Here is a 25,894-nt window from a genome sequence, read left to right on the forward strand (position 1 = left end):
CCCCAGGACAACCCCCTCCTCCATTAGTACAGACCCCCCAGGACAACCCCCCTCCATAAGTGTACAACAGAACAGAAGGAGACAGGCTTGGGCGGGAGTGAGAGACAGAGGAGAACACGCCCCCCCGAACAGAGACCAGCCGCTCTGATCTCTGGCGGCTGCTCTCCTTCTCTGACAGGAGGAGGGAGGGGGGACAGGCTTGAGCCTCGAAAAAAACAGCAGCGGCAGCGGCGGTGACCTGCGGAGGGAACCGCCTCAGTCTGGACACAGAGAGGAGGAGGGAGAGGAGCACTCTAGTGCTTCAGCGCCCCCACCTCTCTGGCGCCCGGGTGCACTGCATGCTGCTATGTTAGTGTGGGGGGCGGCTGAGAAGTCGTTGCAGGAGTGGCGCCGCCCCTGTACCACTGCCGCCCCAAGGCCTGGCCTTGGTGGCCTTGTGGGAAATCCAGCCCTGTGTGGTTGCCTCCTTGCACATGCATCAGGCTGCACTCTGCATGAGTGTCGCTTGCTGCTCCTGCATGTGGGCTTCCCCGCTTCTGGCTGCCAAAGGCTAGGTTGCACTCATGACCGGGAACATGGTGCCTTTTTCCTGGTGGGCAGAGTAGTGGTGGCTGAACAAGCTGCGGTGCCCGCCATGTTACTAAAAGGGCATTCGTTCCTGCTTGCTTTCAGTGTCTGGCGGGCCGGGGGGGGGGGGGCGCATTCCTACTCGGGCTGGGCTATGGCAACCAGGTCCTGGACGGGCTGTGACACCTATTTTTTGCCCTTTACCACTTACACGTGGTTTCTGTGGGGAGCAGCAGTACTATGCCCGCTGTCCCCTTTTGGGGCAATGGTGCACGCCCGCTGCTGTTTTCCGGCTGAGGCGGGGCACATTGCAAAGACCTTGCTGCTTTCCACTTACGGCACCTTGCCTGTGACCACCACTTGCCTTCCATATTTGGCACGTGATGGGGGTTAAACGTCCTTCCTCTCCTATGGGGGGTTTGTAATCTCTCCGCTTACCCTGTTGTGTCTGTACATTCTCCCCCCATACTGGGCCTCAGCGGCCTCCTTTGCAGTCGCTGGACATGTTAGGCAGGTCTCCCTCTGAGCCCCTGGACAAGCCCTCCTTTGTACGCAGGCTGGCTCCCACCTTTTTTAACACATCCTAGGATTTCAAAGTATGGGGCCAGGTACTGTGTTGGGCCACACAATGGCTTCTTCCTTTCTACCCAACTAGCTCCAGCCCATCAAGGCCCCCATGGATGGGGGCAAGTGCTCCTAGACCCACGAATCCACCATGCCTGCGGATAAGTCCACCTCAGTATGAATGTTTGCCCACCCATTTCTAGGGCAGGGGGTCATCCTTGCTGGTTTTCTGGCCCGTGGACCTCCTGTTCCCACCACATAGGTCTGCAAACTGCTGGTGTTTGGCTGCAAAACAGTATTTCATTCTTATCCGCTTGGTAAAATTGCTTCCCTCCAATTTCCATCTTCTGCTACTGCACCTGGTGCAGGATCTGCCTCGCCAAGGGGTAATTGTTCCTGTACCCAAGCCAGCACGGTTCTGAGGTTTTCCTCCAATCTGTTCACAGTCCTGATGAAGGACAGGATTTGCCTGACCAGGGAACCTGCAGGCCTGGAAATTTCTTCATGCTGGTTCCGAGGCTCACTCTGTTTGGTGGTGGCCTCTCCTCTTAGGGTTTTTTTTTCTAGCGGTTATAAACGTCCAGGACGGATACCTGCACATTCCTTGAGGACAAGGGACATGAGCAGTTCATCTGGTTTGCAGTTGGGAATGCACTCCATCAATTTGTGGTCCTTCCCTTTGTCTAACCGGGTGATCTCTAAGGTGCTGCCTCCAGTCCTGGCATTGCTGAGACAACAAGGGACTGCTATGACTGGTTTCTTGGGCGGCCCTGCTTCTGCAGGTGGCCTCCCAGGTAATTATAGTGGACAGGAGCCAATCGGACAATGCCACCACAGTGGCCGATGTCAACCACCAGGGTGGCACATGCAGTGTGGCAGTGGAGCTAGAGGCTTTCCACCTTTTGCAGTGGGAAGTGCAGCACGTTCTGGCTTTCTGCGATGTACATTCCTGGCATTGAGAATTGGCATGCGGATTACCTCCGTCGACCAACGCTGAATCAGGAGGAGTGATCTCTGCGCCCAAAAGGTTTTTCATTAGATCTGCCCACGGTGGGGAACACCGGGAGTGGATCTTCTGCCCTCCTGCCTCCCAAGGAGTTTTCACAGTTGTGGCCAGATTGCAGGATCTCTGGCGGATACAACGGATACGCTGGTGGCATTGTGGGATCAATATCGTCTTTCCTACTCTGTCTGCTCCCTCGCCTGCTGCGCAAGTTTGTGGGACAGGGACCAAAGGGATTCCAGTCCTTCTGGTGGCTACAGCCTGGTCTGTGGTACGCCAGCATGGTGCAGATTGTCACGGATGCTCCCTGGCGCTGCCTCTTTGGGGGGACTGTGACAGACCATCCAGCACCTAGCTTGGGTGCCTCCGTCAAGATACAGCTTCCTCCAGTCTGGAACCAGGTATTGTAGCTGAGCACCCAAGAACTAGACGACACTTGCTTAGGTGCAAACATCTGCTCTGTGTCTAGGAGGGGGTTTGAAGCAGTCAACGCTGATTTGGGCACAGAGGCCCCAAATCAGTATCCGGGTCCTCCAGTGCTCAGAGTCTGTGTTTCGGGGTGCCAAAACTTGAATCTGAAGTAAAACTACTCCAGAGGTTCCCCAGGCACACACCTTCCAAAGAATAGAGCCCCCTCAAAAGCCAGGGCCCATAGTCAGTAGGCAAGAGGCCACCCAGCATTCCCCTCCAAAAGCACCTGTCCTGGTTGGGTCTGTCACATTTCTCCCTCATCCAAAGTAGACTAACTAGGTCCCAGACCTCCTCCTGGTCTGGACATGCGTTAGTCGGACAGAGTGAACCCACAGTCGGTCCACATGATTTCCATTCTGGGCCACAGGGAATAGTTGAAATCGGTAGGTGTGGGACAGAAGTTGTGACAGCTGGGTGATCTTTACCGTTCCAGGGCTCGGTATGCTGCTGGGGAGAAAGGCTGACTGCCCCAGCTCCCTGAAGTCGTGGAGATACTGTAGGTACAGGGCAGAGGCCAGCGCCACTCTGCCCTGTTGCCAGTGCTTCAGCTGGGAGTAGGAGCTTCACTATATCAGCTTGTCGCTGGGGAGAGGAGCTACCTTTCTGGCTCTCTGGAGCTCCAGAGTGGGTGCTGGGCAGAGGTTGGAAGGACAACCACCTCCTCTCCCTGGTCCTTGGCCTGCCGCTGGTGAGGGGGAAAGGCTTCCTCTCCTCACTTCATCTCAGACTGCTACTGGGAGTGGGGACGTCTTCCTCCCCTCCCTTCATCTCAAGACTGCCGCTGGGGATTGATGACAGCTTCCTCCCCCTTCCTGCACATTGGATTGCCACTGGGGAGGTTATGAAAATAAAAGTAACTTTTTATTAAGACCATATATTAAATTAAAGAGATATATATATATATATATATATATATATATATATATATATATATATATATATATACATACATATACATACATATACACACACACACACACACACACACACACACATATATATATATCTATATCTATATCTATATATAGATATGCAAAAGCGTAAACTGACACTGCTGGGCGGCACAGTGGTTAGCACTTTCACCCAGCAGCAAAAAGGGTCAATGGTTCAAATCCTAGCCACGACACCATCTGCCTGGAGTTTGCATGTTCTCCCTGTGCCTGCATGGGTTTCCTCCGGGTACTCACGGTTTCCTCCCACACTCCAAAGACATGCTGGTAGGTTAATCGGATCCTGTCTAAATTGGCCCTAGTATGTATGAATGTGTGTTAGGGACCTTAGGTTGTAAGCTCCTTGAGGGCAGGGACTGATGTGAATGTACAATATATATGTAAAGCGCTGCGTAAATTGACGGCGCTATAGAAGTACCTGAAATAAATAAATAAAATACATTTGGTCTGGCTAGGCATTATTGACCCCTGGTCACTAAAGGATTTTCTGCCCATGCCTCCAATATTTTCTCTCTCTCTCTACTGATCTTTTGCAATTTTTTTTTGATCGGTGACAGCGTCACTTTAAGTACTGACACGTGCAAGACTAGCACAGGAAAGCGTGGAAGAGTAGAAAGTAAACTTATTAACCAGTGGATAGGATGTCACCTGCAGGCTGACTATCTCTGCCGCTAACCCTCACATAAAGCAAGATTTCTTAGCAGGGGTTTTTCAAGTTGAGAAAGTTTTGAAATGTAAATTCACAAATCGCCTTAAAAAATCCAGCTGAATAAAAAGCTTCAAAAAGCGCATTTGTACTGCGGCAGTCAGTCTTCTCCAGGGATGCTGTTCTCTACACTTCCCACAACTGAGATTTTACACTTCAAATAATATATTTTAAACTTTGTGCAACCTTTCCTTTGCCAGAGGAGACAGTGATACCTTGGGTGTTTGTCATCCCCATGGTGGTATAAATATGTTTAATTTATTATCTTAAAAACAAATTACGTGTGCTGTCATTTAGAAATGAGGGACCAGATGCAAAAAAGATCCTATGCAATGATGTTTGATATCTTTTTTTTTATTCCAGTGTTTTCAGTACTGCACCATAATTTAATAAAAATGTTAAAAAATTATAAAATAGTAAAGTGGTAGTGCAGACTTCACTATTTACTACTTTGGCTGTGTCACCTGCCTTCTTAGTAGAGCATAAATCAGCAGCCCTGTGGTACAGATGAATTTTTTAATAAGTGAGCCAGAAACTGAAAACTGCAAAACGAAACCCCAGTTAGGCAACTGCCAGTTTATACTTATAACTGGATGGGTGGGGGGGGGGGTAGAAGAGTTTTTTTAAAGTGCTGCTGTAATTAAAAACTTGTATTTGGTAAATACTAGGGATGAGCCGAACACCCCCCGGTTCAGTTCGCACCAGAACCAACCGACAGAAAGTTTGCGTGAACTTTAGAACCCCATTAAAGTCTATGGGACTTGAATGTTCGAAATCAAAAGTGCTAATTGTAAAGGCTAATATGCACGTTATTGTCCTAAAAAGGGTTTGGGGACCCGGGTCCTGCCCAAGGGGACATGTATCAATGCAAAAAAAAGTTTTAAAAATGGCTGTTTTTTCGGGAGCAGTGATTTTAATGATGCGTAAAGTGAAAAGAAAAAAGTGAAAGATTCCTTTAAATATCGTACCTGGGGGTGTCTATAGTATGCCTGTAAAGTGACGCGTGTTTCCCGTGCTTAGAGCAGTCCCTGCACAAAATGACATTTTTAAAAGAATAAAAGTCATTTAAAACTGCTTGCGGCTTTAATGTAATGTCGGGTCTAGGCAATATGGATGAAAATCAGTGAGACAAACAGCATGGGTACCCCCCAACCCCCAGTACATTACCAGGCCGTTTGGGTCTTGTATTGATATTAAGGGGAACCCCGCACCCAAATTAAAAAAAGGAAAGGCGTGGGACCCCTAGGCCCTATATACTCTGAACAGCAGTATACAAGCGGTGCAAACAAGACAGGGACTGTAGGTTTGTTGTTAAGTAGAATCTGTAATTTTTTTTAACGTCCCTGTCCATGGACAGGGACGGAATCGCCTTCCGTGAGAAAAAGTGGCGTTTGGGAACCTGCCACTGAGGAACCGCACATTCCACAAACTCACGGAAGGGGGCAGAGTCTACCAACTGAAAAGGCAGCAGTTGAAGTGCTAGCAATTTAGCCAAGTTAGCATTCAACCGCTGGGCATGTGGATGGCTGGGAGCGAACTTCTTTCAGTGGTGCAGCAGCTGGGGCAGGGAAATTTGCCTGGTACAATCTGACGTCAGTGTACTGATAGCAGAATGCCCGCAAGTACTTGGCTGTGACACACCTAATTCTACACCTTCATTCCTCTCAGTGCCGGTTTCAGAGAGGACTGAAGGTATAGTGGGGTTGGAGATCCCAGCTGATGAGGAGCAAGGAGAGGTCCGCTTTGTTCTTTGGTGTGGGTCTTTTAGGTACGCTTGCCGGTATTTGACCGGTGTTCTGTCTATCAAAGTACCCAGGCCAGGAGGCGGGACTGTGTGTGACAGCGAGTGTCGGGAACACTGAGCAATTCAAATGAAAGCCGTTACAGTGACGCTCCCCGCTCTGTGATCCAGCCGGCTCTCCTCTTCCTCTCCCTTCGCTCGGAGAACAGCTCCCATTCAACCCGCCTGCCGGGAGTGCTCGCCCCCTCTCTGAGGCAGCCCCACACTCGCCCTCAGTCATTTTCCACTCTCAAAATGCAAGTAGGCAGGTTAAAATTTTGAGGGCTGCTATAAGCCATCCCCTTACTTTGAACTGAACAGGTGGGAGAACCTTTCATGTATTCTACACTGACTTAGTAGACTAGGACTGCCAGAGTCACTTAAAAAACTGATCCCGGCACTGCTGGGGCGCCCATGGAGGGGACACCGGGACACACAAAGAGCCTTAATAGCATTCATATTTGTAGCAGCCAGAACTTCCATTGCTAGGTCTTGGAAATTCGATATAAACCCTTTCAACCTACTAAAGTCCAAGTTATCATGGATCATGATTAACCTCTTCATGCCGATGTAACACAAATATGCGGCCTTCTGCTTCAAGGAGTTGTACCTGGGTGATGCCTACTGTTTTTTTTTTTTTTTTTTAGAGCCGATGGACGGCTTTCTTGTAATAACAACCAATGCTCGGCTGTTACTACAAGCAGTGGGAGGCGACGCGCCCCTCCCCGCCAGCTCGCCCAGGCTCTCCCATCCCACCTGGAGGCCTGAGTGACCAACCGGCATGTCTGCTGGCTGGCCAGAGACTCGAACAAAGCCGGAATCGGCTTTGATCGGGTCTCGGATCTAGTAACCCGGAAGCGATATCTTGACATTTCCGGTTTACTAAAGCCTTAAAAGGCGCCAGATTTTTTAAAAAGGTCAGTATTCAAAAACAGCCATACTTGCGTTTTGAATGCTTTTAGGTGAAAAGGAAGGATTTGGGGTTTTATAGATCCCAGATCCCCCCAAAAAGTACCTGACACGTGACTAATGCTGTCACAAGGGTTGTTTACATTCCTTGTGAAAGCAATAAAAGTGACCAAAAAATATTTTTTAAGGGACAGTGTAAAAAAAAAAAAAAAAGAAAAACATTTTTTAAAATGACCCACCCCTCCGCGCGGGCACGCAGAAGCGAACACATGCGTAAGTCGCGCCCGCAAATGTAAACAGTGTTCAAACCACACACGTGAGGTATCGCTGCAAACGTTAGAGCGAGAGCAATAATTCTAGCAGCAGACCTCCTCTGTAACTCTAAACTGGTAACCATTAAAAGTATTTAAAGCACCGCCTACGGAGATTTTTAAGTATCGTAGTTTGTTGCCATTTCATGAGTGTGCGCAATTTTAAAGTGTGACATGTTGGGTATCTATATACTCTGCGTAACATCATCTTTCGCATTATACAAAACAATTGGGCTAACTTCACTGTTTTTTGGGGGTTTTTTTATTCATGAAAGTTCTTTCCCAAAAAAATTTTGCTTGAGAGACCGCTGCGCAAATACAGTGTGAAATAAAATTTTGCAACAACCACCAGTTAATCCTCTAAGGTCTCTGCTAAAAAAATATAAATGTATGGGGGTTCTAAGTAATTTTATAGCAAACATTACTGGTTTTAACTTGTAAGCAACAAGTGTCAGAAAAAGGCTTAGTCTCCAAGGGGTTAATGAACACCTATCGGCAATCTTGAATGGCAAGCTTGCATTTTTTGACAAAATCTGGGATCCCTGGATCAAATAACTCTTGCATGCTTTATGTTTGTCTTCTGGGTTTTTTGTCTGGACAGGGTGCACTTCTAACTTTGTCGTTCCCCTCCATATAGTCTATTTTCTTCCCTTATCTTACTCTGCATTTGCTTTCCTATATGGCTCTCAACCAATTGCAGGGATTTACAGTTGAATTGGAGTTAAATTTTGACCAGTTTTCCAGGGGTGTGAAGCAGGCCCATGGTACTCATGCACAGTTTTTGTATTTTGCCCTTCGCCCACTGATTGTACATTGGGGGGGCGATTTACTTTAGCAATATTGCTGTATCTCCTCAGTGCCCCCCCTTTGTATCCTTATTGCCTAGCTTTTTGAATTTCTGTTATGCAGGTGAGGATAAATTGTATTTATTGCGAACATGTATCCTCTTTTGATGTAAAGTTGTATACCCTGGTGTACACTTTTTGTTCTAAACACAAAGGTTGTACTTCTTTTTGAAATACTGAATAAAAATTATTGGAAATAAAATTAAAAAAAAGATCCCCTGTTAATAGCAGATCCTAGACCTTCTTTGGTCAGCCTAACAGATCTTTAGCCAACCTACTAAAGATCACATAAGAAGCCGACAGCCTAGAGACCAATGATCCTGAATCCACATCCGCATCGCAAACATCTGCCAAATCCACAGTAACATGTAAAATTTGTTCCTCTGCTTATTCTTTGCACTGGTTCCTAGACCTTTACTGACTGGACAAGACAAAGACAACAACCAGGTAAAGCAAGGGCCACCACCAGACTGTATACATAGACATCTCAATGGCTTCCATCCTCCTCTGTCACTCCAAGTTCAAGGACCAATTCCTCATAAAAGTAGAGTTGAGGAGAAACCAGGTAGTTTTCCAGGTAGTGTAATATAACATGGAAAACAGTTTTTCCTTGTGAACAAGCTCAAGCCAATAGTCTGCCCTTTCTCATGAAGTGCAGAAATTCCACATCCAAAATAGACTCCAGATCCAAGTATGGGATGTTCAGGAATCTACAAATGCATCCATGGAGGAGAAGGATGAGAAAGAGAAGGATGAGAAAGAGAAGCATATTCCAAGTGTCCTGGAATAGGACAATGCATACGTCTTTAAAAAACCAAAAGACTTCCATGGCTGACATGATTCCAAGAAACCAAATATCAAAGAAACTTTAAGACACTGGATGCCCTCCAAGGGACTCCAATGCGGGTGCCTAGGCAAGCAGTTCCCACACAATTTTTAAAGACTGCAAAGCTGTCACTTAAATCCTGTCTTGTCTCAAACCAGTGACACATGCATAGTAAGGTCCTGAGCAGATAGAGCACCCACAGAGCAACTGGTCCTCTTTTTTAGTTAGGTGTAAGGTGTGCAGAACAAAATGACAAAATAGTGGAGTAATGAGCCTGGAACATGAAGGGACAGTAGTAGGGGCATAAATCTCAAATCCAAAATTGGGGCTGCAGCCTTGCAATAACGGGAGAGGGGCCCAACAAGAATCTGATGTGTACAGCACAGTGACATGGCTTTTGGGTGCTGCAACCACCATTATAAACTGCTCTCAGATGCTGCAGACCTCAGCAAATGTCTAGCAGTGTGCCCTAGCAAAAAAAAAGCAAGAGTTGAGTAAAGTGATGCAAGAAGCAACATTGTCCTCCATATTCCCCCTGCACAGCAAAGCCTGTACAGCATAATTACCCAGGAGAAAGGCAGATGGCCTCAGGAATAGTAATCCAGTACCCTTTCAGCCTGGAGAGGGGAAGTAACGTGACACGCAGATCAGAGATCCACTGGTCATATGCATCCCTTAGTACAGAAGCTGATGTTTCAAGCAGGACTAATACAGCAGAACCTTCATATGGCAAGGAACTGCATTTGCTAAAAACTTGGGGGGACTACCAGATCTATATTATCTATCCTGTCACCCAGCCAGCAACTTACTGAAAGTGGCCATACATGGATCAAAAATCGACCAGTTCAGCAGGAACCGGGCACATTTTGATCCATGCATGGACAGGCTGGCTGTACACAAGTTGATCTGTTGGTGTACAACCAGCTTGTCAGATTTTCCCTTAAAGATCAGTGCCGCAATAGCTGGCAACATTGATCATTGTATTCTGATGGCAGGGAAGGCTCCCCGCTGTCAGAATACAGATACCACAGCAAGAGGGATTCCTCCATCCACATCAAATGTGTAGCTTAGGCATAGGCCACCAGCAAGGGCCATCTCTGTGCTGTCTTCTGTTATAATAATAAAGCCACATTGCCAGCAAAAAACAGTTATTATTTTTATTCCATAACTAAACAGTTGGAGGTTTGGGACAGGCACGCAAGTTTTTTTTTTTTTTTTTTTTTTTTATAGAAGATGCCCTGCTCTGAGCATTTCTCCTCTTTTGCACAGCTTTGAAATAACACTATAGAGGTGAGGGTCACAAAACGTGGTCTGGTATTTTATTTAATTTTTTTCAGATCTGGTAAATGTTTTGGAGGCAATTACAAAAATTGCAAAAACAAAAACATAAAAAAGAAAGGCCACAACCGGCCCCAGATTGGCCACGCAGGACCATCAGAAGAAAAGAAGTATCTCCACCCTGCCCACCCCTAACACAGGAGAGTTAAAAACCGTATAGACGATGGACCAGAAAACATGGCTTGCAGGGCTAAACAGAAGCCTACGGAGCACTATTTTCACAACATAGAGTAGCATATTTTATTCATAGATAAACTCCAGTGAGCATCTCGATGGCTGTGGCAGTGAAACAGACAGGACCCCAGAAAACAGAAACTCACATGTGTGCAGTAGGAAAATGTAATCAGTGCAAAATCTGAAAGGAAGGACTATCCATTTGAAGCTTCCATTGATGTCCAGCTGCCCCAAACTTTTTCAAACTTCCATGGAGAGCCCCGGTTTACATACATAGCCCTATAAAATGGTAGTGCTGCGTTTGCCAATCCTTTCCAGAACTGCCACAATGGGTGCATAGGTTTTTCCAGTGTAACAGGATCGCTTTACGAGCAAAGAACAGGATTACTCTCAGCAGCGTTCTATGCGTCACAGTATTGACCAGACCCTCTACTAGGCCCAAAACACAGACCGGAATAGATAGAAGGACCAAGAAGGTTGTAGTTTTTTAGAATGAATTTAGTGACATCCATACAAAATTGTTAAATTAAGGGGCACTGCCAAAAAATGTGTGCGAAATTAGCTGGAGCAAAATGAAACAGTCCCACATGTCGTCCCCCCTGTAAGTCAGGGTCATCAACTACCCACTTTGTTCTACAACGTTCAGTGGCCTGCCTGGGAACAACTCTTTATATATAAGACCCCTTTCACAATGAGGGGCTTTTCAGGCGTTTTAACGCTAAAAATACCACCTGAAAAGCGCCTCTCATGCCTCCCCAGTGTGAAAGCCCAAGTGCTTTCACACTGGGGCGGTGCACTTGCAGGATAGGAAAAAAAAAGTCCTGCAAGCAGCATCTTTGGAATGCATGGGCAGCGCTTCGGAAGCGCCGCAAAAAAAGGGTGCTTTTAACCCTTTCTTCGGCCACTAGTGGGGGTTAAAAACGCTGGCGGCCACTAGCGGGGCCCCGCTGTTGGCTGAAAAAAAATGCTAAAATAACAGTAAAGCTCTGCATAAAGTAGTGGCGCTTTACCGCCAATGGACCCGCCGCCCCATTGTGAAAGTACCCAAAGACATAGTGGTTTTAGCAGAGAAACAAAATGCAACAGTGTTTCCAAATAGGAGGGTAAGTCACTAGAGCAAGGCTGGCCATACAATATACAATTTTCTTGTACAACCTTCCTTTAGGTTTACCAAAACCACATAATATGAGGTCAAACCTAAACACTTTCAATTTGTATGCAATCAGGCAGGCCCTTGCACTACATTAAGGTAAATCTAAAGGAAATTGAATAAGAAATGTGTATGCTGTATGGCCAGATCAATGGAAACAAATTGCAAGATAAAGGCATAAAGTAATTGTAAATGCTGAAAAAAGTACCAACTGGGAAGTGCATGTTTACTCTTTAAGCTGCACAATGGCCACCAGGCTGATATACTAGTACCTGTGGATACAGGTTTCTTTGGGCTTGATCAGAAACACAGTGCAGCGCCCCCGAAGTCCCCTGAAGATAAAGTACTTCAGACTTTCATAGGAGCCTATTTGGGATGCTGCCTGCCACTGTACTAGAAGCTGTCCTATCGCCCCCCCCCCATTAACCATCTGCTGTCAAAGACCATTTGTCTGGTCAAAAAGTATTTGTAAAGATCAGGCAATGCCAGGCCTTCCTGGCCCAGAGGTTCTTGCAGTGCCTGGAGTCGAATTCTAGGGTGTGAGGATGGCCAAAGGAAGAAGCTGAATAGCCCTTTAACCTTTTTAAAATAAGAATTGGGTATCTATACTGTGGTATGTCACAGATAATAGTGGAAGATCCTTATCTTCAGTTTCAGTTTAATAATCCTACCTATTCAGGACAGTGAAAGATGTGCCGTGTGCTGAGATCTAACGGTAAAACTGAGGACTTGGACCAGTTCACTTTCAACCTGGAGTATCCCATGAACGCAAATATCCGAAGGATTACCGGTAGTGAGGGGCCTGTATCATTAAAGAAAAAGAAGCAAGTTGTCAACATACAAGATTATACATTCCCTGATCCCCCACCTTGAGTGCCTGCACCACAGGTGAGGATCTAAGTGCTATGGATATAGGCTCAGTCATCATAGCGAATAAAATGGGTGACAGCCCTAACTAGTACCTCAAAGAATAGCAAAATATGAAGACAGGGTTTGTCTGATTTTCAGGGCCTCCCTGGGGTGTTTGTATAGCAGGCCAATCCAAAAGCAAGAAAGTCAACCGAAAGCCCATATGGTGCATTACCTTGACCATAGAAGTCTAGTCTATGGAGTAAAAAGCCTTTTCTATATCAACTGAGACTATTGCCCTCGTCCCTACAATAGCATGGGAAATCTGAAGATGGGAAAAATTCCCTGGAGGTTGGTGTCTGTTGACTTATGAGGCATGACTCGTCTTTTCAATGTTGAAATAACAAAACTATCTACAGTGGGTATAGAAAATAATCACCCCCCCTTTAAAATAATCACATTTTGTTGCTTTGTAGCCTGAAGTGAAGACAGACACAGTTTTTGTTTTATGCAGCTGTATTTACTAGTGCAGTTTGTAACATCCAAGTAAAAGATATAACACCAAAAAAAAAAAAATCAAAAACAGAATCAGTGAGTTTTAAAAAGGATCACCCCCTCATGTCAGTATTTTGTTGAACCACCTTTTGCTTTAATTACAGCCTTTAGTCTGTTGGGATGTCTCCACTAACTTTGCACATCTAGATTTTGCAATATTTGCCCGCTCTTATTTGCAGAACTGCTCAAGTTTAGTTCAATTTGACAGGGACTGTGGAATGACTTGTGTCTTAAAGTCATTCCACAGATTTTCAATGGGGTTTAAGTCTCGGCTCTGACTAGGCCATGCAAGGACATTCACTTTTTCCTCCTTCAACCACTGTGTGGTCATTTTTTGTGTCATTTTCATGTTGGAAGGTAAACCTTCTTCCCATTGACAACTTTATATCAGAGTGCAGCAGATTTTCCTCAAGAATTTGATGATATGTTGTCCCATCCATTTTTCCTTCTATCCTGACATGTGCTCCACTCAGTGCTGCAGAGAAACACCCCATAACCGGATATTACCCTCTCCATGATTTACTGTAGGAACCGTGTTATTTTGGATGGTGAGCTGTATTGGATTTCCACCAGACATTGTTTGGTGTTGAGGCATAATAATATTATCTTAGTCTCATCCGATCATAACACCTTTTTCCATGTGGCCTCAGAATCTTCAAGGTGCGTTTTGGCAAAGCTCAGTCATGACTGCAAATGACCTTTCTTGAGGTGTGGCTTTTTTCTCGCAACCCTCCAATACAAGCCACGTTTGTGGAAAATTTGTGATATTGTTGTCACCTGCACACAATGACCACTCTTTGTCATAAATTCCTGCAACTGCTTCAGAGTTGCTGTAGGCCACTTAGGAGCCCCCCTGGGTCTTTCATCCAGTTTGGAGCAACGTCCTGATCCAGGGAGGGTCTTCGTTGTACCAAATACCTTCCACTTCTTCATAATAGACTCCACTGTGCTTCTAGTCATTGATAACGCCTTTTTTTTGTATCCATCTCCTGATTTGTGCCTGTCCACAGCTTTATCCTGGAGATCTTTTGACAGAGCCTAGTCACCCATAGTTCATTGTTTGCTTTAGTTGCACTACAAGGGACTGAAATACTCCAGGAAAGCTCTTTTTGTGCTGAGGTAATCAAAATGACCATAGCTGAAAGTCAAATGGCTTTGTGTGCCATTGAGAAGGTGAATATCTACACCTGATTGAGTTTACAAGTCATTTTTAGGAGGGGGTGATCCTTTTTCCAACTCAGCGATTCTGTTTTTGAATTTTTTTTATTTTTTTGTAACATGCTGGTGTTATATCTTTCTTTTGGATGTTATAAGTTACACTGAGTAAATACATCTGGATAAAACGAAAACTGTGTCTGTCTTAATTTCTGGCTGCAAAGTCACAAAACATGATTATTTTAAAGGGGGTTGAATCTTTTCTATACCCACTGTGAGTAAACAGCTTAGTCCCAAAACCAAGAAAAAATGAAAAATATTAGAGCGTGGTATCGCTAACCTAACATTTGTACAGCTCCATGCAGAACCTTCATGTTAAGTAGACAGCAGTTCCATTTAGCAGGAAATCGGTGGTATACCGTTCATTGTGCAGGGGAGTCAAAAGAAGAAGGGAGCCCCAAGATGCAACATAGGAGTGAATCAGCATGGCATTTCTTCAGGGCAAAGAGGTGCATAAACCAATGACAGAGGAAAGTGTCTAATAGAAGTGCAGTCACCAGGGACATCAAAACAAGGGGCACAACCTGTAGCAGCCTGACGCCATTTGGTATAAACACACTATATGGCAGAAGAGATGCGATGTAGCAGTAAAAACGTCAGTAGCTCAACATGAAGGGAAAAAAACACATGAATACAATGCCCCATTAAAGAACTTGGTGGACCCCTGATGTTGGACCTGAGTCTGCTGGGGTAGAGCATACCATATTTTGAGCCTTTTTCCTGCAGCCGGCAGCAGACCAGCTCACATCCTAACTATGCATGTGGTCTGGTATTTAAATATAAGTACATTCTGTGCTTTAGCTACTAAATAAGTATAAACCCCAAAAAGCTGCTATGTATATACAGTATCTCACAAAAGCAAGTACATCCCTCACATTTTTGTAAATATTTTATTATATTTTGTCATGTGACAACATTAAAGAAATGACACTTTGCTACAATGTAAAGTAGTGAGTGTACAGCTTGTATAACAGTGTAAATTTGCTGTCCCCTCAAAATAACCCAGCACACAGCCATTAATGTCTAAACTGCTGGCAACAAAAGTGAGTACACCCCTAAATTTACACTGTTATACAAGCTGTACACTCACTACAGTGTTGTCACATGAAAACAATTAATTAAATATTTACAAAAATGTGAGTGGTATACTCACTTTTGTGAGATACTGTATATATCCCATGGTTATATCAAACTTGGACAGAAAAAATATGCAGCACTAAACTTAAATACCAATCTAATAACTGTATACATTTAATTAACATATCAAATGTCAATATAATAAGTGTAAAAAACCATAATAACTCAAACATAAGTGCAGACAGTAAAAAAAAAAAAATGTAAAATCAATAGTCAAATAGATCGAAAGTCCAGCCACCAATTATTTTATGCCCCACAGTGCTACAAAAGGTATTCCAAATAATATTTCCAAATTTGCATTTAAAGTTTTTATTCCACTGCTTCCAGGATAGTCACAGTAGCCAAATATGCTCACCGTACAAATGACCTATTGGATGCTTTCCTTCCTTAGTTGCTCCCTATGGATACTAGCATAGAGAGGCACAGAGGACTCAGTGTGTAAAAAGTAGATAAGACAATCAAAAACTCACTAACTTTGCTTGTGATAATAGTAGTAGTATGTGTATATTTTTTTTTTTTTTTTTTTACATGTTATACATTATATTGTCATTTGATATATTAATTGAGAATATATAGGTATTACATTGGTAATTAATTTTAGCACTGTGTATTTTCGCTATCCATGACCTGATATTTGCATCTCTGATAATCATACTACGTATGGGTTTAAGGCTTAAGAGAAAACATGCGTGTAAATCCTGTATAAGTGTTTTAGATTTTCCAACATATTTAAAAATCCTTCAGTGATAATTCCCTTTCCTCCACAGTAAAGGAAACCATGCCTCAGTGCAGCATGATCAGTGTCACATTTGGGTACTGGTTGTGCTGAGAGGTTTTCTCACTGTTCTTCCCCGTGAAAGGTAGATTCTAGTCGTCATGGGCAGCACACTTGCTTTTCAAACACCTTTATATATACTGTACATACATACACAAAAAGACAGTGGTTTGGTTTGTTTTTTTCACCTCCTCTGATGCTTGCAGTCCTCACCCTCTCAGTAGTAGGTTCTTTCTGAACATAAATAGCCTCATAGTCAAGCTTTCACGTACTCCTCCAGGAAGCTGCCTGAAGAAGCAGACTTATGGAATCAGAATCGTATTTCTAACAGATGCTTTTATAAAGCATAAACACAAATTTATGCTTAAGGCCTTTGTGTTTACTCCAGTAAAAAAAATATCATAGCCATAGAGGCTTATGGAAGAGGATGGGATAAAAACTGTTATAGAATTGGATCTGTTGGGAATTAAAGAATAAACTTGATTAACTGGTTAGGGCAATCCATATTATACTCCAATTTTCTCGGCTCCACCTTTCACACATCAGAACAAAAGAGCGTAAACCTAACTGTGCGGTGGAGAATTACTGTCAAATTGCAGGTTTCCGTGCTTCTATTGTAAAAGCAGTCTATGTTTAATGTAGTATTGTTGGTACAGACAGCGTTTCCCATTAAACATACTGCTGATGGGAGGTATAGCCCATGGCATGCCATGGCATCTAAAAGGACTATATGGAGCCCAGCACTTAAGGGGGTACTGAACTCTTGAAGCTGTGCCTGAAAAAAAAGAGGAAGGCAGAAGCCAATAACTGGTATCCAGGATTACTTGTGCTCTCCTTGATCTTTGCACTGATTTACCATGTCTTATTCTGCACTTAGTCTGTGTGGAGGTGGCCATTTTGGTAGAGGCGGGGTTTTTGCTTCATCAAAGCCCCCAGGAAGGAGAACCTTCAGCAGGACAGTAGTGAGCTCCCTGTATCTTACTTACAACTCTCTGAAGCTAAATGGTAGAGGCAGCAATGCCTTAGCTCTAACACTGCAGCTATACAGCTATGAGGTTGTAACAAAGTGGTTCCAAAGTCTTATGGTTTTTTTTTAGCCCCCCCCACCAGCCCCTCCAATACTTACCTGAGCCCCATTGCAATCCAGCGATGTGCATGACAGCCTAGGCTCACCCTGGCTCATCCATCCACATTCATGCTCCATCTCTGGCTCAGTGTCCTCTACACCTCTCTGCTAATCCCTGCACTGGCTTCCACTCACCCAACGAATAAAATTAAAAATACTAACAGTAATTTACAAAGCCATCCATAACTCTGCGCCCAGCTACATCACTAACCTAGTCCCAAAATACCAATCAAGCTGCTCTCTTCGGTCATCCCAAGACCTCCTGTTCTCTAGCTCCCTTGTCACCTCCTCCCATGCTCGCCTCCCAGATTTTTCCAGAGCTTCTCCCATCCTTTGGAACTCCCTACCCCCAAGCTATCCATCTTTAGACCCCTGAAAACCCTTCTTTTTAAAGTGGTTGTATACCCTTTTGTGACATTTTTACCTACAGGTAAGCCTAAGGCTTATCTGTAGATAAAATTAATATCTCCTAAACCTACATGGTTTAGGAGATAATCACGCTGCATGCAGCTGCTGACGTCAGCGGTGCATCCACATTGAAGGTCCGGCGTATCATGCTGGAACTGAGGACTCCCGCACGCATGCATGGGAGTGACATAATCATGGCCCTGGCCACTCTCAGCGCAGGAGCCGTGAACCCGGAAGAAACGCTGAGGGGAAAATGTCAGCTCCCATGGCTTTGACCGGGATGTGATGTGGGGACCTCGTTCTAAAGTAAGTATTTCATAATGAGCTAGTATGTGGTGCATACTAGCTCATTATGCCTTTGCCTTACAGGGTTTTTTTTGTTTTTTTTTTTAATTTGCAGGTATACAACTGATTTAAAGAAGCCTATCCTGCTTCCAACTAATACACTGTTTTACTTCCTCCAACAGCTCATCCCCCACAGCTTTTACCTTTTGTATCAATTGACCCTCCCTTTTAGATTGTAAGCTCATGAGCAGGGCCCTCTGATTCCTCTTATACGAAATTGTAATATCTGCCTTCATTTTGTTAAGCACTGCGCAAAGTGTTGGCGCTATATAAATCCTGTATAATAATAATAATGGCTCATCCATGCCACATCAGTGCTCTTCCGTGCCACATCAGTGATCATCCATGCCACACCAGTGCCTCACAAAAGTGCAATAGTTAGTCAAACTAGTTTGAAATGTATGTCCCTAGAACACCTGATGCTCCCTGCAAGTTGGGCCTCTGTATGTGCCCAGGCCGTCTCACATGTGGTATTGCCATACTCAGGAGTAGTAGCAAAATGCATTTCGGGGTGTAGTTTTTGCTATGTACATGAAATATCTTATACAGTGCCTTGCAAAAGTATTCAACCCCCTTGGCATTTTTCGTGTTCTGTTGCCTCACAACCTGGAATTAACATGGATTGTTTGGGGATTTGCATCATTTAATTTACAGAACATGCCCACAACTTTGAAGATTTTTTTTTTTTTTTTTATTGTGAAGCAAACAACAAATAGGACAAAATAACAGAAAAAGTCAATGTGCATAACTATTCACCCCCCTAAAGTCAATACTTTGTAGAGCCACCTTTTGGGGCTATCAAAGCTCTAAGTCGCTTTGGATAAGTCTCTATGAGCTTGCCGCATCTTACCACTGGGATTTTTGCCCGTTCCTCCTTGCAAAACTGCTCCAGCTCCTTCAAGTTGGATGGTTTGCGCTTGTGAACAGCAATCTTTAAGTCTGACCACAGATTTTCTGTTGGATTGAGGTCTGGGCTTTGACTAGGCCATTCCAACAAATTTACATGTTTCCCCTGAAACCACTCAAGTGTTGCTTTAGCAGTGTGTTTGGGGTCATTGTCCTGCTGGAAGGTGAACCTCCGTCCTAGCCTCAAATCACACACAGAGTGGTACAGGTTTTGCTCAAGAATATCCCTGTATTTAGCACCATCCATCTTTCCCTCAACTCTGACCAGTTTCCCAGTCCCAACTGCTGAAAAACATCCCCACAGCATGATGCTGCCACCACCATGTTTCACTGTGGGGATGGTGTTCTTTGGGTGATGTGATTTGTTGGGTTTGTGCCAGACATAACGTTTTCTTTGATGGCCAAAAAGTTCAATTTTAGTCTCATCAGACCAGAGCACCTTCCTCCATACATTTTGGGAGTCTCCCACATGCCTTTTCCCAAACTCAAAACGTGCCATTTTGTTTTTTTGCTGAAAGTAATGTCTTTCTTCTGGCCACTCTGCCATAAAGCCCAACTCTATGGAGCGTACGGCTTATTGTTGTCCTATGTACAGATACTCCAGTCTTTGCTGTGGAACTCTGAAGCTCCTCCAGGGTTACCTTAGGTCTCTGCGCTGCCTCTCTAATTAATGCCCTCCTTGCCCACTCCATGAGTTTTGGTGTGCGGCCGTCTCTTGGCAGGCTTGCTGTTGTGCCATGTTCTTTCCATTTGGTTATGATAGATTTGATGGTGCTCCTAGGGCTCATCAAAGATTTTGATATTTTTATATAACCTAACCCTGACTTGTACTTCTCAACAACGTCGTCCCTTACTTGTTTGGAGAGCTCCTTGGTCTTCATGGCAGTGTTTGGTTAGTGGTGCCTCTTGCTTAGGTGTTGCAGCCTCTGGGGCCTTTCAAAAAGGTGTGTCTATGTAATGACAGATCATGTGACACTTAGATTGCACACAGGTGGACATCATTTCACTAATTATGTGACTTCTGAAGGTAATTGGTTGCACCAGAGCTTTTTATGGGCTTCATAATAAAGGGGGTGAATACATACGCACATGCCAATTATCATTTTTTTATTTCTGAAAAATAGTTTTATGTATATATTTTTCTAATTTTATTTCACCAACTTAAACTTTTGTGTTCTGATCCATCACATATAATTCAGATTAAAAAACATTGAACGAAAGGCTGTAATGTAACAAAATAGGTAAAAAGCCAAGGGGGGTGAATACTTTTGCAAGGCACTGTAAATGGACAACTTTGTGTAAAAAAAAAATACATTTTCCAAAAACTTGTGGAAAAAATGACATGTTTCAAAAGACTCATTATGCCTCATAGAATATACATTGAGGTGTTTACTTTCCAAAATGGGTTCCTTTTTTTGGGCGTTTCCATTGTCCTGGTGCTCCAGGGCCTTCAAAAGGGTAAGAGGTAGTCAAGAAATGATATGTGCAATTTATGTCCCTAGAACGCCTGGAGGTGCTCCTTGAACATTTGGCCTCTCTATGTGGCCAGGCTGTGTAAAAGTCTCACACATGTGGTATCGCCATAAGTAGGAGAAGTAGCAGAATGTATTTTGAGGTGTCATTTGTGGTATGGATATGCTGTGTGAGAAATAACTTGTTATGACAATTTTGTGAAAAAGAAAAAAAAAATCTTCATTTTGCAAAGAATTGTGGGAAAAAATTACAACTTCAAAAACTCGCCATACCTTGAAATGTCTACTCTCTAAAAAGGTGTAATTTGGGGGGTATTTGTACTGTTTCGTTTTGTTAGGGTCTCAAGAAATGAGCTAGGCCGCCAGTACATCAGGTGTGATCAATTTTCAATGATTGGCACCATAGCTTGTAGACTCTATAAATTTCACAAAGATCAAATAATATACACCGATTTGGTTATTTTTACCAATTACTAAAATTAAGAAAAATGCATTTTTTTTACAAAAATTTCGGTCTTTTTTATTTATAGCGCAAAAAAAAAAAAAAAAAAAAAAAAAAACAGCGGTAATTAAATACCACCTACAGTGTTGCATGACTGATTAATTTTCATTCAAAATGTAAGAGTGCTGAAAATTGGTCTGGTTAGCAAGCAGGTTTAGGTGGCAAGTGTTTAAAAAAAAAAAAACATCAAAATGTCTTCATAAAATTTAGGACAAAATGTAATCTAAACTACATACTCCTTTGGTATAAAAAAAGAAAATCCTGCCTCTTGCTGTTCTTCTGCTGTAGACCAAATGCTGACCTGTTTCTAACCTATGTTGTACACCCTTTAAGCTGGACCATTTTGCCTGGTGTTGTTTTGCTTTACTGTGTATATTTACTGCGTTTTGTGCTGGCTGCCTTTTTCTTTTCAAAATAAAGAACTTGAAAATGTGTATATAAATACTTGCATTTTAATACTACACTTAGGTGGCACCGCCCCCACTCCCCCCCTCTTTTCTTGTCTATATAATTACAGGGACGGCTGCCGCCACTAGTAATTTATGATTTATGGACTAAGCTTGTTGTTTTCTCTTGAAGTCTCTGTTAAGAGACTTTTTTTGGAGCATACAGCCTCTGTGCAACAGAACTTTCTTGATTAACATCTGAAATCATTGGCTGGGCGGCACAGTGCTGTAGTGGGTAGCACTTTGGCCTAGCAGTAAGAAGGGTCGCTGGTTCGAATCCCAACCACGACACTACCTGCCTGGAGTTTGCATGTTCTCCCTGTGCCTGCGTGGGTTTCCTCCGGGTACTCCGGTTTCTTCCCACACTCCAAAGACATGCTGGTAGGTTAATTGAATCCTGTCTAAATTGTCCCTAGTATGTATGAATGTGAGTTAGGGACCTTAGATTGTAAGTTCCTTGAGGGTAGGGACTGATGTGAATGTACAATGTATATGTAAAGCGCTGCGTAAATTGACGGCGCTATATAAGTACCTGAAATAAATAAAAAAAATAAATTGGCTGAAAGCCTGAAACTTGCTACCAAAATCGTGCTATATATATATCACAGCGCGGAACGGCAGGGGGCGCACAAGTGAACCCCAAACCCGGAAGCAAGCTGGCAACACGCATGTACATTGCTATGCCTGCACCTGCCTCCCACTCGCAGTATATTTACTGTGAGCGGTCGGCAGCAGGTTAAACTAAAAATATTGTTTTGCCAGGCAGTGGATTTGCTGTTGTAGAAAAAGGTTTGTAAACCACAAGACTAGCTACCTAGATTTAAAAAAATATTTATTTAAAATTGTATATTTTAGCTCTTTTCCCTCAGTTTCTCTTTAATAGGCAGTACTTTTTTTTTTTTTTTTTTAACTTGAAAATCCTAAAAGTGACCAGTCACCTCAATGGTAATGGTGTTCTCTTCTTCCTCCACAGGGGCTCAGATGCATTGAGTACAGTCTCAGGTAACAGAAATACCACAGTCACTTTCACCGTCCGTCCTGGAGCAAACCAGCCAATCACGCTACAGAACAGGACACCCGAATACGACAGCAGGATAGTTGGTATGAGGCGAGCGCCCAGCCCTGTGGTATCTCCGGCTGAGATTATAAGAGATATCAAGCCTGGTCCACTGTCAGCGCCACCCGCCTCCATGTCTGATGTCTTTATTCTACCAACTCCGCCCCCCCCTGGGGACCTCTTTGGGATGAGTATGGGGAGAAGCAGGTCCCCCTCCCCTTCAATTTTACAACAGCCAATCTCCAATAAGCCTTTTTCAGCAAAGCCTGTCCATATGTGGACTAAACAAGATGTCGCCGACTGGTTGGAAAGTCTACACCTGGGAGAGCACAAGGAGATGTTTATGGACAATGAAATAGATGGAACCCACCTACCAAGCCTTCAGAAAGAAGACTTGATAGATCTGGGAGTCACAAGAGTAGGACACAGAATGAACATAGAACGAGCATTAAAACAGCTTTTGGACAGATAGAAGTACCTTGCCTTGCTTCTTCAGAATTTCTTTTCCTGACAGTTTCTTATAGGGGTCCTTAAATCACTTAAGGAAAATATAAATTTAGAAAAAATCTTTACTGCAAGTTTAAATAGCTGTACAGATAATTTATAAGCACAATATTTTAAGGAGATAAGTGGCTGGTCTACTGGGCAGCCTTTGTGCCACTATAGTTGTAGAAAGAAAATGGAAAACAAAAAAAACACTTTTGTGATTTAATATAATACTATTTCTGTGGAATAATTATTTGGAAAAAAAAAAAAAAAACTTAGTTCAGCCTTTTTAAAAAAAAAAAGAAAAAAAATCAGCCTCATTTGAATGCACATGAACCAGCTGAGCTGTGTTGTATTTTCTATCTTTCTAGAACTTCTTCAAAGAAGAATAGAGCTTTTCTCTTCAGCAGTGGGTAATGGATAATGCAGTGGGTACTGCAAATGTAGAAAATTTCACTGACACCCCCTTATGGAAACAAAGTCATTTGTCCCTGTACAGAGTCAGAGGGACCTGCTGTTTTTGGCCTGGTTGACCGCGGCCCTCTTCTGAGACTGGACGGGGGGTCTTGATCTTACATGTTCTTCTTTTGCAGGTACTAATTTGTATCCAGGTTCATATTTATCGTTGTAATAATAAAAAAACAAAGAGAAAAAAAAAAACAAAACCAAGCAAAAAGGTGTTTTATTTGAGAGTATTTCTGGTTGTGTTTCCATAATCAGCTGGGTGAGACTGTATTAAATCCACTAACATTATTTTTTTTTTCCACAATCCATTATCTTATAGTGGAAAGCTCACCCTATTACAAAAAGTGTACACAATGGTTTTTTAGCCATCATTGTCTTCCACTTGGTGATAATTTCAGAATTAAAACTATAAAGCAGAAAGGCCATGTTACTTTTCTTTTTCTATTGAATGCATATGGTATTACCTCTTGATATGTGCCAGGAAACTGTTGCAATCTGCTTGTGATGCAGTCATCGCTGGTGAACAAGACAGTTGCGGACTAGAATCACTTGTGTGAATGTGGATCCTTCAACAGTGGAAGTGAGGCCTTATTAACATGAGCAAACAAAAGCTTCAGATAGCCACAGCTTGGAGCCCACCACTCTTGCTTGCATTAAGGCTTGCAAGACCACTTCCAATCATCTCTGTGGTATGTAAACCATACATACACAACACCTCATGTGTATGACACGTGTCTATCGCGGGCCACTTTGCACACTTCAATGCCTACTGGTTGTGGAGCACTAAACTGCATCCGATTTGTTTATTTTCCTGACTAAACAAGGCCTACATTGAAGTGATATTCACTGTATTGAATGACTAGGACTAGCAACTCTATGGCTGCCCCCATTGTGCCTGAGTGACCAGTGCACTTAAACAGTGAGGGCCTTGCTCCCTGAATGGTTTTGTATTTTCTTTTTTTTTTTTTCTTTGCTTGAGTAGACTTATTTTCGGGCACCTGACTAAAAATATGTATTTACTAGAAATAAGATGAATGGTTAAAGAGCTAACTAAATAGTATATTTTTACACAGTATCTTATTGAAAGGGTGTATAGGGTGGAAGTTTGTCCATATTTGCTATTTAAAAAAAAATGCCATAAAAAAAAAAAAAAAAAACTTAGTAGAAGAACCTATGTGCTGCTGGTTCTGTAGAGTTTCATCCGTAAGTAACAAGGATGGAGGATGGCCCTGATCAAACAGGAACTAATAGCAAGGAGTTTTTAAAGTGTCAAAGATCAATAACCTGCATCTGGTTCTAGACTGTACAGTGGTACAGACATGGTAGCATTGCGTTTCATGCTACTTGAGGATTTTAGGCTTAGAACTTTTTTTGTTACATAGTGTAATTTAAGAGAGTCTTTTTCTTGACATATCTAGTTTATGTAATTTTCTGTGTATACAAACACCAAAATTTTACAAAAAAAAAAAAATGTAATCTTGTAAATTGTGTAAAACTTGCACAGCTGCCAGTGCTGGGGAATTCTGCAATTCCCCTTTTATTATCTAATTATACAAATGACTACATGTGACTGTTTATTAACTATATCACAGAGTTCTTTTTTTTCTTTTCTTTTTTTTTCTATATATAATTCTGTGATACCTTGTTTAATTCAATTCTGTTCCTTGAAACCTTCATAATTTTAATTCGGATTAAACCATGTCAGAGCCAAAACTCACCACCTGAGTCCCACCCTGCACCACCAACAATTTTTTTTTTTTTTTAAGTGAGTCTGTTCCTCTCTCTAGTTTTGTGTTACAGCCTGTGTTCACGTTGTTAATGTTGCTGTATTTTTGTGCTTTTAAATTCCAATGATAAAGGACAAATTAAAGGAGAAAAAAAAAAATCAAGCTACTGTAATTGCACTTTTCCAAATCCTCAAAACTACTGTATGGCAACCAAATTACTGTAAGACAAAATAAATATAATATTGCACTAAGATTGGGGCTCTGATTGCAGACTTTAAAACAAAATGTTCTGTACGGAATTAATAAAATGATGTTGCCAATTCCTGAATTGAGGCTTTTAAATTGTATTGAAGAAGCACTGTAAGTGCAGCCTTGACAAATGCATATTATTCTACTCAGAGATGTACCAGTCATTAAAGGAGATTTACAAATAAGGAAACATTCTCTTCATTTTTCCTCAGCTTGAACTGTATTTGTGTTGCTATTTCTACATTCACACAAGGGAGCAAAACTTGCCACTTGTAATGGAAGGAAAACGGGTCACACCTAAACTCTCCTGTGTTCTGACACCAATGCAAACCGGGACCCCACAGCATCTTGCCCTTTATTAAGTAATCGTACTAATAAAATACATTAACTTTTGATATATCTAAGGATGCTACGCACCTTTGTAAATATAACCTCACAATATCTGATGTTGGGTTGTTGTGGAAACAATGGGGTTGATTTACTAAATGCAAAGAGACTGGGCAAAGAGCAGGTCCTCCAGAGCTTAGTAAATAAGCAGAAGCCAATCCAATCAATCATCATCCAATCATGCGCAAGCAAA

At 42.9% G+C, this 25,894-nt stretch overlaps 1 protein-coding gene across 10 annotated transcripts in view; it reads left to right on the top strand.

The window, feature by feature from the left end:
* The window catches only part of SHANK2 (SH3 and multiple ankyrin repeat domains 2), a 951,897-nt gene extending 926,393 nt beyond the window's left edge, over positions 1-25,504 (top strand). For all 10 annotated transcript variants that reach the window (XM_073604227.1, XM_073604226.1, XM_073604228.1 and 7 more), the window contains one exon: positions 22,304-25,504. In XM_073604227.1, coding sequence (XP_073460328.1) covers positions 22,304-22,859 — 556 coding nt within the window. In that variant the 3' untranslated portion in view covers positions 22,860-25,504. The remainder of the gene's footprint in view (positions 1-22,303) is intronic.
* The last annotated feature ends 390 nt before the right edge of the window (positions 25,505-25,894 follow it).

This window comes from Aquarana catesbeiana, linkage group LG11 (assembly GCF_042186555.1).
Source record: "Aquarana catesbeiana isolate 2022-GZ linkage group LG11, ASM4218655v1, whole genome shotgun sequence".
NCBI lineage: Eukaryota > Metazoa > Chordata > Amphibia > Anura > Ranidae > Aquarana > Aquarana catesbeiana.